Source organism: Schistocerca americana, chromosome 7, assembly GCF_021461395.2.
Source record: "Schistocerca americana isolate TAMUIC-IGC-003095 chromosome 7, iqSchAmer2.1, whole genome shotgun sequence".
In the NCBI taxonomy this organism is placed as follows: Eukaryota; Metazoa; Arthropoda; class Insecta; order Orthoptera; family Acrididae; genus Schistocerca; species Schistocerca americana.
Genome location: NC_060125.1, coordinates 467676707 through 467689518, shown reverse-complemented (window position 1 = coordinate 467689518; position 12812 = coordinate 467676707). Strand labels below are relative to the sequence as shown.

At 41.5% G+C, this 12812-nt stretch overlaps 1 protein-coding gene across 2 annotated transcripts in view; it reads left to right on the top strand.

Moving 5' to 3' along the window:
* LOC124622494 overlaps window positions 1-10784 on the top strand; it is a 151994-nt gene extending 141210 nt beyond the window's left edge. The window contains exons 10-11 of one of the 2 annotated variants that reach the window (XR_006980636.1): window positions 1624-1812; window positions 10324-10451. Coding sequence is in view for 1 of the 2 variants with exons in the window: in XM_047148207.1 (XP_047004163.1) it covers window positions 10324-10446 (123 nt within the window). In the remaining variant the exon portion in view is untranslated. Of the gene's footprint in view, window positions 1-1623; window positions 1813-10323 lie in introns of both variants that reach the window. The other variant, XM_047148207.1, reaches the window with a different exon arrangement.
* The last annotated feature ends 2028 nt before the right edge of the window (window positions 10785-12812 follow it).

Genomic DNA, 12812 nt, shown 5'->3' with positions numbered 1-12812 from the left:
CATGATACAGTTATGGATCTGAGACATGCCATTTTGTGCTTTGTACTGTGGCAGTAAGAATTATTTATAATTATATCTGTCGTGGTAGGTTTTGTGTTAATTTTAAAACCATGCTTTTGATTCAAGTTTTTATTCTAAGAACAAGAAAACTGATGCTCTCATGTCTGCTACTCGATAGTGAATTTAATATTGTGGTTCATGTTCCTTATTGCATTTGCAAACTAGTCTATTTCATCCACTGTTCCATTGAAGAGGGTGATTATATCATATCTGTAACTTTTGCAATAAATTAGTTTATCTTTTAAATGGGCATTGGCACGGAAAAACTTATTTTTCATGTGGTTTATGTAAATAACAGCTAAGAGCCCTGCAAGACTGTTTTCGATTGGTAGATCATCTGGCTGCCTGTAGATTTTCTTGTTGAATTAGTAGTTATGTGCGAGAATTAATTCTAATGTCTGTGAGTTCATTTATCTCTGCCTTGTTAAGTTTGTTTCTTTAGTAAATTGCACCTAATATTTAAGTAGTATCATGGACAGATATACGAAGGTCTGTTCAAAAAATTCTGGAACATTCGTAATTTTGCACCAATGGTGTGTTGAAATTAAATGCGGTTGGCAGCGCTGCACACTCCTGTGTATAATGTGTAACTGCCAGAAGTTTCATCATTGTATGTCTGTTAGTTATTGTTCAGTCCTGTATTGAGTAGAGCATTGTGTTGCACAGTTTGCGAATTTTGAGATAGCAGGATTAGAAGAGCAATCAGTCTGCATTAAATTTTGTGTGTAACTCAAGAAAACCTTTACCGAAACAAACCAAATGATGCAGGAAGCCTACTGTGCTGAGTGCTTAAGCTGTGCTGAGTATTACAAATGGTTCTCATTGTTTAAAAATGCCCGGATGGAAGTTGTAGATGAACCTCGTTCAGGATGCCCTTCCACGTATACCAATGATGCTCATGTCAATGTCAACGAAATTGTGCCTGCCAATCAAAGGCCGACTCTCCGAGAGATAGCAGAAGAATGTAACATTTTAGTTGGATCATGTCGTGAAGTCCTGACATAGCATCTTGGAATGCATCATGTTGCCACCAAATTCATCCCACAGCTCATGAGTCAAGACCAGAAAGACTTTTGCCTTGCAATCTGTAAAGAGCTTTTGGATTACACAAATGAGCATGAGATGTTCCTTAAGAGAATCTTAACTGGTGTATAGACATTGGTCTACGGGTATGATGTTGATACCAAAGTTCAGTCTTCACACTGAGTCGAGAAACGTTCTCCAAGACCAAGAAAAGCTAGTCAGGTCAGGTCAAATCAAATGTCAAAGCCGAGCTGGTAGTTTTCTTGACTCGGAAGGATTAGTTCAGTATGAATTTGTGCCATAGGGACAAACTATTAATCGATGGTACTATTGGGACATGTTGAAACGCCAGTGAGAAAATGTGAGAAGGAAACGTCCTGAAATATGATAAGGCAATTCGTGGCTCTTGCATAATGATAATGCATCCGTACCTTCATGCCTGTTGGTGTGACTATTGCACAAAAAACAAAATTACTGTGCTGTCTCATCCTCTGTAATCTCCAGATCTGGCCCCTACGGACTTTTTTTTTATTTTCATAGATTAAAACCCAGTTGAAAGGATGAAGATATGCAATGGTAGACAAGATAAAAGAAAATTTGCAGATGGCACTTCACCAATCCAGCAAGAGGAATACCACGACAGGTTCTGGAAGTGGAAACGGTGTTGGGAGTGTTGTATCAATTGTGAAGGAAAGTATTTTGAAGGAAACCATACACAATAAGTAAAAGGTAAGCTTAGAAAAATTTTATGGATGAAGTTCAGAATTTTTTGAACAGACCTCATATAAGTGTACGGCTTCACAACATCCAGATATGCAAATGTCGCATTGTCTGGTATGTGCACGTCAATGATGTCATAAATTCTTGGGAATTTCTGATGGAAGAATTGTTTTCAAGTGTGTAAAAGTTACTGAGGATATATTTAAGCTTCTTTGAGATGTAATATGGAGGGCTTTTCGTTGAATTAATAATGAGTCATATTGGGCAATAAGGTTCATGAATTTTTGGCCGAGATCTTAGTTTAGGTGGAAAGGGGTTCATGACGAAGTTACATTGGACGTTATCATCTGATAAAAGATATTTCCTAATTATTTCATTAGTTGAAGTTGATATTTAAATCTGATGTCAGTCTTATGTTAATTATTTAATTATGTTATTTTGGAGAAAGAATTCTATGATTTTGCTGATATAATCACCTTAATATATGACTACTGCAGTGTTACCTTTATCACCTTTACAACTTTCAATGCTCAATGTCATATTATTTGCTTATTTTCCATGCTGCTGTGTATACTTTCAGTCAGTGTACAAGAAGTTCAAATTAAAAAGCATTTAATTGGATAGATAAAAAAATCTACTCACCAATTGGTGGCGTAACATACACATAAAAGATGGTTGTAATTGGCAAGCTTTCAGAGCCAGTGACTCCCTATTCAGACAGAAGGGTTGAAGGGAAACAAGAGGGATGAAGGAAAAGGACTGGAGAGGTCTAGGAAAATAGGTAGATTTCGAGAAAGTCACCCAGAACCCCGGTTCACGGGATATTTACTCTACGGGATGAGAAGGAAAGACTGGTTGATTGCGATTGCATCGGATGAGATTTGAAAACCTGAGAGCTTAAAGGTGGAAGACAGCATAACATGCAGACAGAGATTACTGCTTAAACATCATGCATGAGTTAATGAGAGTGAAAAGCTAAGTGCATTGTACGTAACAGGTGGTAAGTGCATTGTACGTAACAGGTGGAGGTGGCGGTGAAAAAAAAATAGGTAGGAAAGACAATGAAAGATGTAGAAAACTAAAATTGAGTGAAGCAAAGAGTAGTTATAATGGAGAAATTCTGAGACGGGAGAAATTAACATAAATTAAGCCAAGGTGTATGGCAAGAACCTAGGACATGTTTTAGTGCTAGTTCCCACCTGCAGAGTTCTGAGAAACTGGTGTCTGGGGGAAGAATCCAGATGGCCCATGTGATGAAATAGATGCCAAGGTCATGAATGAAACGTTGTAGAGCTTGCTCTGCAACAGTATATTGGGGGTTGCCATTATACTCTCTCTGCCTATGCCCATTCATTCTAATTGATAATTTGGAGGTAGTCGTGCTGATGTAGAAGGCCGGCCAGTATTTACATAATAGCTGGTATATGACATGTTGTTTTGCAGGTGGCTCTTTATCTTTGATAGTATATGTTTCGGCAGTTACAGGGCTGTTATAGGTAGTGGTAGGAGGGTGCATAGGGCAGGTCTTGCAGCAGGGATGATCACAGGGGTAGGAGCCATAGGGTAGGGAGATGGGTGCAGAAGGAGCATAGGGTCTGACAAGAATATTGCAGAGTTGTAACATCTAAAACACTCACCCCTCCTGAATAATCTATATTATTTAAAGGTCTCACTTTCAGCCCTAAACCTGCATTATCCACCACCACTATTTCAAGATCATCCCTTACAAACCTTTCAAGAATTCTTCACATCCAGCACTGCTTCACAACTCTTCCCCAGGTGCCTACAACATGACCATAACCTGTCATCTGACATGCTCTACATTCTCTAAAAGCTGATGACTCCATCATTATCCTTCCAGCAGACAAAGGCTCTACCACTCTAGTACTTGACTGGAAGGAGTATGTTAGTGAAGGTCTACACCAGCTAAATGACACCTCTACATACAACGTCTGCCATCAGATCCCATCCCTTTGATTCAAACTGACCTGCAGTCCCTGCTTAAAACATCATGCCCCTCACAAGGACTAACACCTCAATCCATAGAACGTCTCACCCCATCCAAACCACGCACCCCCAACTTCTACCTTCTTCCTAAGATCCACAAACCCAATCATCCTGGCCATCCTATAGTTACTGGCTTCAAAGCGCCCACTGAGCATATATCTGCCTTAGTTGATCAACACTTGCAACCCAAAGTACAAAGACTCCCCTCTTACATAAAAAATACCAACCATTTCCTAGATCTTCCGAAATCCGTGCCTGTCCCACTCCCACCACACACCTTGCTTGTCACCATTGATGCCACTTCCCCTATACCATCATCCTCCACGTACATTGTTGGTCTGCTGCTGAACATTTCCTCAGTCAGCGGCCAACTGATTCCAAACCTATGACATGCTTCCTACTTGCCTTAATCAATTTTGTTGTTAACAACTACTACTTCACCTTTGAGTGGCAGACATACCGACAGATCAGGGGTACGGCCATGGGAACCAAGATGGCTCCTTCCTATGCCAATCTTTTCAGGAATCACTTGGAGGGAGCTTCCCTGGTTCCATAAATCTTCAGCTGTTGGTTTTATTTCAATACATAGATGACATCTGTACCATATGGATTTGTGGTGAGGCTGACCTGCTAAAATTCCTGGAATCTCTGAATACTTTCTCCCAATTAATTTTCACATGGTCCTATTCCGAATCCAATGCAACTTTCGTTGAAGTTGATTCCATCCTTACCGAAGGCCAGCTACACACTTCCATCCACATTAAACCTACCAACAAACAACAGTACATTCTGACAACTGCCATCCTTTCTATGTCAAATATTCCCTCCCTTACAGCCTTGGCATCCAAAGCAAATATATTTGTTCGGATGCAGACTCTTAACAGCAGTACACCACCATTCTCACCTCAGCCTTCACTGCATGTAATTACCCCACCAGTCTAGTGAAAAAGCAGATTTCTAGGGCCATCACATCCAATCCTGATACTGCTGATCCCTCCAAAAAACGACTTTGATGCACACCACTGGTGACTCAGTATTATCCTGGTCTGGAATGTGATAATCAGCTACTTCAACAGGGCCATTACTTCCTAATATTGTGCCCTGAAATGAGATCCATTCTGTCTGAAATTTTGCCCACCACACCTAGAATAGCTTTCCGTCACTCTCGCAATCTCCGCAATATTTTTGTCAGACCCTGTGCTCCTCCTGCACCTATCTCCGTACCTTATGGCTCCCTACCCTGTGGCCATCCCTGCTGCAAGACTTGTCCTATGCACCCTCCTACCACCACCTATGACAGCCATGTAACTGGTAAAACATATACTATCAAAGGGAGAGTCACCTGCGAACCGAAAAGTCATATACCAGCTGTTATGTGAACACTGTTCGGCCTTCTACATCAGCACAACTACCACCAAATTATCAATAATGATGAATAGGCATAGGCAGATGGTGTATACCGACAACTTGCAATGTCCTGTTGCAGAGCATATTCTACAACTTGACATTCGTGATCCCGGCGCCTATTTCACCATGCACGCCATCTGGATTCTTACACCAGTCACCAGTTTCTCAGAAATCCACAGGTGGGAACTAGCACTACAACATGTCCTTGGTTCTTGCCACCCACCTGGCTTTAATTTACATTAATTTCTTCCGTCTCAGAATTTCTTCGTTGTAGCTACTCTTTGCTTCTCTCCGTCTTAGTTTTCTGCAGCTTTCATTGTCTTTCCCATATGTCTCTCTCTCTCTCTCTCTCTCTCTCTCTCTCTCTCTCTCTCCTCCCTCCTCCCTCCCTCCCTCCCTCCCTCCCTCCTACCTCTGTTACCCCAAAATCTACCACTTTTTCCTAGATCTCTCTAGTCCTTTTTCTTCGCCCCTCTTCCTTCCCCTCCAACACATTTGCCTGAAGAAGGAGCCACTGATTCCGAAAGATTGCCAATCACAACAGTTTTTTTATGTGAGTGTTCTGCCACCACTTGGTGAGTAGATTTTTTATCCATCCAATTAAATAATTTTATCTATAATTGATTGTTTTTGTTGTTATAAAATGTAGTGTGATAAAAACAAATATTGGTGTTTGGTGTACAGCTTAACTATATGAGAATGAGAAGCAGTTAAATAGTGAATAAGCTAATAAGCTTAAGTTGCTGGTTTGGAAAGGGGAGGGAAGCAACAGTTATCAATGCCTGAAATGACCATCATTTGTGAACATTGATAATTGTGTAGATTACTTGGCAAATTGTCAGTAATTCTTTGTTATGGAGAACTCTTGTCTCTCTTAACTTGATTTTGTAAATCCTGATGGAGCTCTGATGAAGCTTGAGTCAAGTCGCTTGAGTCAAGTCATTATACAGTCCAGGTGTTCAAGAAAAACTTTCTTGTGTCCACCCCTGCTCCCTTTGTATATTTATCAAAATTATCAGATATTTGCCAGATGGAAGTGACTGTATTTTCTGATTTTTGTTGCCTGAAATGAAGCAATTAGCTCTCCACTCATTGGTGAGTTTGTGCCTGGCTACCATAGGTCCCCAGCCTTTTCAGCACCTCTTCCCTTTCCGTGCTGTATGTTTAGTGTTCTGCTATTCTTTTTCCCATTCCTTGGGGAAATATCTTGGGTATTTTCAGGAATGCATTCTGAAGTTTTGTGTGACAGTTGACGGGGTAACACACAATTCCCAGCCCAGGGTCGAAAGGTAGGGTTCATAACCCCTGATACAGACCAGGCCTGGGGAAGTATGATTGCCTGAGCTGCTACCTTCGCAGTGGGCAATTGCTCCCTCTATCTGGAGTTCAGGAGGTGTGACCTGAGGTGTGAACAGTCACCTAAGACAGGTGAGTTCATCTCTGAGGGAGCCCCCAGTCAGAAGGAGCATGCCATCAGACATGCTGGCAATCATGGGGGATTTTTTCGCAATGGGCAAATCATCTTCCTCTCAGTCTACATCTAACAAACGTAAATGGAATGAGGCTAAAGATTCAATGACTCTGTAAGCTGCATCTTAGTTTCTCATGGTGTCATGTACTGAAGAAATTCAGTCTTGTGCTACAGTTAATCCAATTATTATTCAGAAAGGTGTTGATGCAATTGCAGGTCCTGTGAAGTCCTGCGCTCACTTATGAAATGAGACTTTGCTTCTAGAGACCAATTGTGATATTCAAGCCCAACAATTGCTTGCAGCTTCGCTCTTCCACAAATATCCTGTTCGTGTCAAGGCACGTCATATTCTGAATTCTTCACATGGTGTTATTTACACTCGGCTGCTTGATGGTCTGGCCAAGGGGGAATCAAACATTATCTCTAATCAGGGTGTCACTGCAGTCCACTGGGTAACGAAAAAGGTGAGTGCAAACGTAGTGCCTACACACATCCTTTTTCTCACATTTGATCAATTAGGGCTTCCATCGAAGATTAAGATCATCACAACCTGACCATACATTCCAAACCTAGCCAAATGTGTTATTTGTGGTAGAGATGCTCATGAGAGCAATTGCCCACCACTGCCACCCCCACCCCCAACCCCCCACCCCTCTTTATCAGTTGTAATGGCGACCTTGCTGCCTCATACCATGCGGCCAACAAGCATCTGTGTCTTCATCTGCCAACTATGAAGGCTCTCAGAAAATGGTCTTCTCCTTCCCCGACTCAGAAATCCTCTTCAACACTGTCGCCATGTGATGCCCTCACCAAGCCGACCTCCATTTTTACCAGTGCACACTGCCAACCATTTTTCTGCCCTAGGGTCCTCAGGGAGGCCCAAGGAAAATGTTGACACCTCCATAGGTTTCATGGAACAGGATCCTTCAGCATCTGCGCCCTGTAGCATTGACTCTTCGAAGGCTGGCACTCGGCAGCAGCTGAGGTGACTGCCCTTCATTTGTTCCCTCCTCCACATTCCCCTTTATGTTCTTCTCCAGTGGAACATTTGTGGTATTAGATCCAATAAAGAAGAAATACGGCTGCTCTTGGAATCACAGTGTCTGATTGTTTTCTACCTCCAAGAAACGAAATTGTGTTCTCAAAATCACTTCAACCTCATGTGTTTCCTTTTGGTATGCTTTGACCTTCCCCCTGAGGATGACATTCCAACTCGTGGGGGAGTCATTCTGCTCATTCGGGATGACACCCATAATCAAACCATCTCAGTGAATACCCAGCAGCAAGCTGTTGCAGTCCACATTTCAGACTATCTCCAGATTATTAGTCAGCTCCCTCACCCACTATCCCATTTGTGGCTCTTCGAGAGCCTATTCAAGAGGTTCCTTCTTCGCCGACCTGCTTGGTTAATGCAACCTGATCTGTCGTAACACTGGAGCACCCGAATTACTATTAGACTCCACGCACATCTATTGTCATTTGGACCCCTTGTTTTGCACTGCCCAGCTTGCCTGTCTTCTTGACTAGTCCATTCACTCCAACAAGTGCTTGACCAACTATTTCCCATGCACTATCCATTTGCTGACTCTTACCCCTTTTACATGTAAACCCAATTGGCACCTTTCTAAGGACAACTGACTGAGGCTTTACTCTCCCCGGCAACCTTTGCTGAACACCATTTCCACGGTTGTGATGACCAGGTAGAGTACCTTACAAACGTTGTCTTACTACCGCAGAATGTACCATACCTCACACTACTTCTATACTGCGCCATGTCCCGGTTCCCTGGTGGACTGAGGCATGCTGCGATGCAATTCACACACGGAGACGTGCTCTTCGCATTTTTAACCATCATCCTATGATGGCAAACTGTATTCGTTATAAGCTGTTGCATGTGCAGTGTCGCCACATTCTTCGGGGTAGCAAAAACGCTAGCTGGACTTCCTTTGCTAGTTCTTTTAACAGTTTCAGTCCCCCTTTCATCGTATGAGCAACCTCTCTCAACTCCCTGGCACCAAGGTTCATTCCCCAGTTTCTGACCTGACAATAGTAGATCATGTCATTGTGGGCCTTATTGCTATTTCCAACACTTCGGGCTGCTATTTTGCAGAGATTTAGAGCTCTACCCACTATTACGCCACCTTCCTCCCTCAGCAATGAGTGGAGGAACCTTGAATGGTATCCTTTTCGTCTCAGAATTGTGGATAACTTAACTATGAGGGAACCTAACTGTGCTCTCGCTTCATCCCAGTCTTCTGCGCCAGGGCTGGATGATGTTCAAATTCAGATATTGCAGCACCTCTCTCTTGCGGATAGGCACTTTCTCCTTTGTATGTAAAATCACGTTTAGGCAGATGCCACGTTTCCCAGATGCTGGTGCATAGCCACTGTCATACTTATATCTAAGCCTGGTAAGGAGAAACACGTTCCTTTTAGCTACTGCCTCATTTCCCTCACTATTTGTGTTTTCAGGGTGATGGGAATGTATGATTCGTGGCCAGCTGACATGGTGGCTCAAGTCTTGCAATCTACTAACCACTGCACAAAATGCATTTTGTGCACGCCAAGCTGCAGTTGACCATCTCATCACTTTGTCAACCCATGTCATGAACAATTTTCTGTGGAAATATCAGACACTGGATGTGTTCCTTGATTTGGAGAAAGCCTACAACACCTCTGTACTCTAATCATGTGTGGCTTCCGAGGCCACTTGCTCCATGTCTTTCAGGAATTTTTAAAAGACAGAGTTTTCAAGTTAGGTGTGAGTTCGGCCTTGTCTCCTGCCAGGCATCTTCAGCATCCTTTTTGTCAACGACTTTGCGATCTAATTCAGTTCTCCATGGACTTATCTCCTTGAGTGGCATCTTCAGCGATATCTCAAATATCTGTACGCATGGAGCACTGACAATGGCTTTCGATTTTCCACTGATAAAACTGTTTGCATGAATTTCTGACAGTGCAGTGGTTTTCTTCCACTGCCTTTACATCTTGGGCCTGTTGTTCTTCTGTTCACTGAAACTGCAAAATTCCTGGGGCTCTTGGTTGATAGATAACTGTCTTGGTCCTCCCACGTCTTACCGGGTCGTACGTTGTACCCGGTACCTCGATCTCCTATGCGTCCTATGCGCTACTTCCTGGGGATTAGATCAAACCACCATCCTCCATTTATATCAATCCCTTGCCCGTTTGAAACTAGACTATGGGTGCTTCATTTATTCATCTGCACATCCATCCAGCCAGCCGGAGTGGCCGAGCGGTTCTAGTCGCTACAGTCTGGAATCGCGCGACCGCTACGGTCGCGGGTTCGAATCCTGCCTCGGGCAAGGATGTGTGTGATGTCCTTAGGTTAGTTAGGTTTAAGTAGTTCTAAGTTCTAGGGGACTGATGACCTCAGAAGTTAAGTCCCATAGTACTCAGAGCCATTTGAACCTCCATCCACCTTCCGCTGACTTAACACTATCCACCATTGTAGAACCACCACTTTCCATTTTAATTACTTCTCTAAATCAAGAGTAACATGTGGATAGAAATGCATTTTGCTGCAAACTGCTAATTTTGAAAGTGCACCACTATACAGATTTTTTTAAATATAAACTATAATTAAAATCACCAATCTTGTGTTATATCTCTTACAGATTAGTGCTCCTACAGATGTGACAGATACATCTGCTGCTTATGCATCACTCAGTGAACCAGAGACTGCAATTTTGAAGCTTGGTTATAATCATAAAGGAAAAAACCTCATATGGCCTACATAATTCAGCATCATTAGGCTTTGTCTGGTTCGGAGCATCCTACAAAAGCACTGAAGATAGTGCTAGACATGATGTGAGGTTAATCTCATGAAGAATTCTTTTAAAATGATGAAATTTCAGAATTCACTAGTGTCACTAAACTAAAACAAAGTGCGCAGTGATTCATACATGTGGAAACTTTCAGAAACATGTGTACATATAATTATGGAGGGAGTTAATGCAGCATGATTTGCAGAATTGTTATTTTTATTGTTTTGATGTAAGGTTTTGATGAAACATTCACAGATGAATTTTAAACTGAAGCTAGGTGCTCATTTCTTCCAATGAAAAAAATTAATAACTTTTTTTCACCACTCTTAAGGAATGACATAATATGTCAAAGAAGTGCTATGTTGTTCATTCACAATTTCACGTGAAGTCAAATCATGTAATGTAATTTTAATTTGACAAAATGTTAATAAACATACATAAATATTGTTGTACCTTCATGTCTTGAAGTCCTTTACCTTTAAAGATATAATTTCGATTTTTGTTTTAACCTTCTGTCGGGCGCGGCTGTTCAAATTGATACACCTCAAAGTTTACTGTAAATTATTTGTCAACGAGTGGCAGCACTGATGCCTACTTGTTAGTAGGTAGCCTTTTCCGAACGCTTGTCATTGTTGTGTGCTTCAGTGTCGATACGACTGCTCTGTTGTCGATATATGTGCTGATTGATCAGTTTGATACACTGCGCCCGTTCATGTTGCATTTCAACAATTCATTTCTTTGGTTATCAACGTTACTTAGTAAGGAGTACAATGTTAATATACAATGTGTAATGCACTTATTTTCTTTTTGGACCGTTTAATCGTCAGTTAAGAATGTTTGAGTATCAGGTATCAAATTGATACACTGCGCCTGAGTGCGTTATTTTATAGGAATTTTATCATTTTAGGTGTGACACACTTGATCATGGCAGGCTACAGTAAGACGTACAACCTGCTTGACCCAAATCATGTTGCAGAAATACAAAAAATGTTGTTCAAAGAGGATAATGAAGTTCAAGAGGATTTTGAAGATGAAGTAGACACAGATTGTGATGACGCAGGTGAAGTTCGGCAGGAAGATTCAGAAACAGAGGAAAACGATGAGGAAGTACTTGAAGAAAGCCAGCATTATTATACTGGAAGGGACAAAGAGACAAAATGGAATAAAGTTCCACCATCACAGAGAGTACGTTTCAGGGCCCACAATATTATTCGAAAGTTACCTGGTCCTATAGGTGCGGCAAAAGCATTGAGGACGCCTTTGGAATGTTGGAATTGCCTCGTAGATGATGACATTTTGTCAATTATAGTTCTGTATACCAATCAGTATAATGAGAGCATCAAAACTTCTTTTCAGCAAGAGAGAGATGTAAAACCTATAGATATTATTGAATTAAAAGCTTTCATTGGTCTTCTGTTTTTGGCTGGTGTTAACAAAAGAAACAGACAAAGTTTAGAAGATCTGTGGGGAAGTGATGGGGATGGAATTGAAAAATTTCATCTCGTTATGAACATAAAACGTTTCAAATTCTTCATGCGGTGCCTTAGATTTGACAATCGTGTGACTCGCAACGAAAGGAGAAAATTGGACAAGATAACAGCGATTCGGGAAATATTTTCTCTGTATGTACAGAATTGCCAGAAATCCTACACCCTCGAAGTAAACGTTACAGTAGGTGAGAAACTTGAAGGATTCCGTGGAAGGTGCAGTTTTCGCCAATTCATACCTAGCAAACCAAACAAATATGGAATTAAGATATATGCTCTTGTGGATTCTCAAGTATTTTATCTCTATAATCTGGAAATATATGCTGGGCTGCAGCCAGAAGGATTGTACCACGTTAGTAATAAACCTTCAGATGTTGTCCCGCGACTATGTGAACCAATTTATCAGTCAGGTCGAAGTGTGACAGCAGACAATTGGTTTACTAGTATTATTGGTTTGATAGAAGAGTTACGAAGAAAAAATCTTTCTTTTGTTGGGACGATGAAGAAAAACAAGCGTGAGATTCCTCTGGAGTTTGCTACCAGTAAAGGCAGGGCTGTCCATAGTTCACTTTTGGCTTGAAGAAGGGCTGTACTCTGGTTTCCTAAAAAGGGGAAGTGTGTTATCTTGGCATCAAGTTTGCATGAAGATAATTCAGTAGATGCTGACACTGGAGATAAACAGAAGCCATCCATTGTAACATTTTACAATAGCACCAAAGGTGGAGTCGACACTACATATAAGTTGACCGCTTCATACAATGTAGCAAGAAATGTGTGCCTTTGGCATTTTTTGCAATGATCAATATGAGTGGAATCAATTCACAAGTAATTTACTATGGCAACAACGAGAAT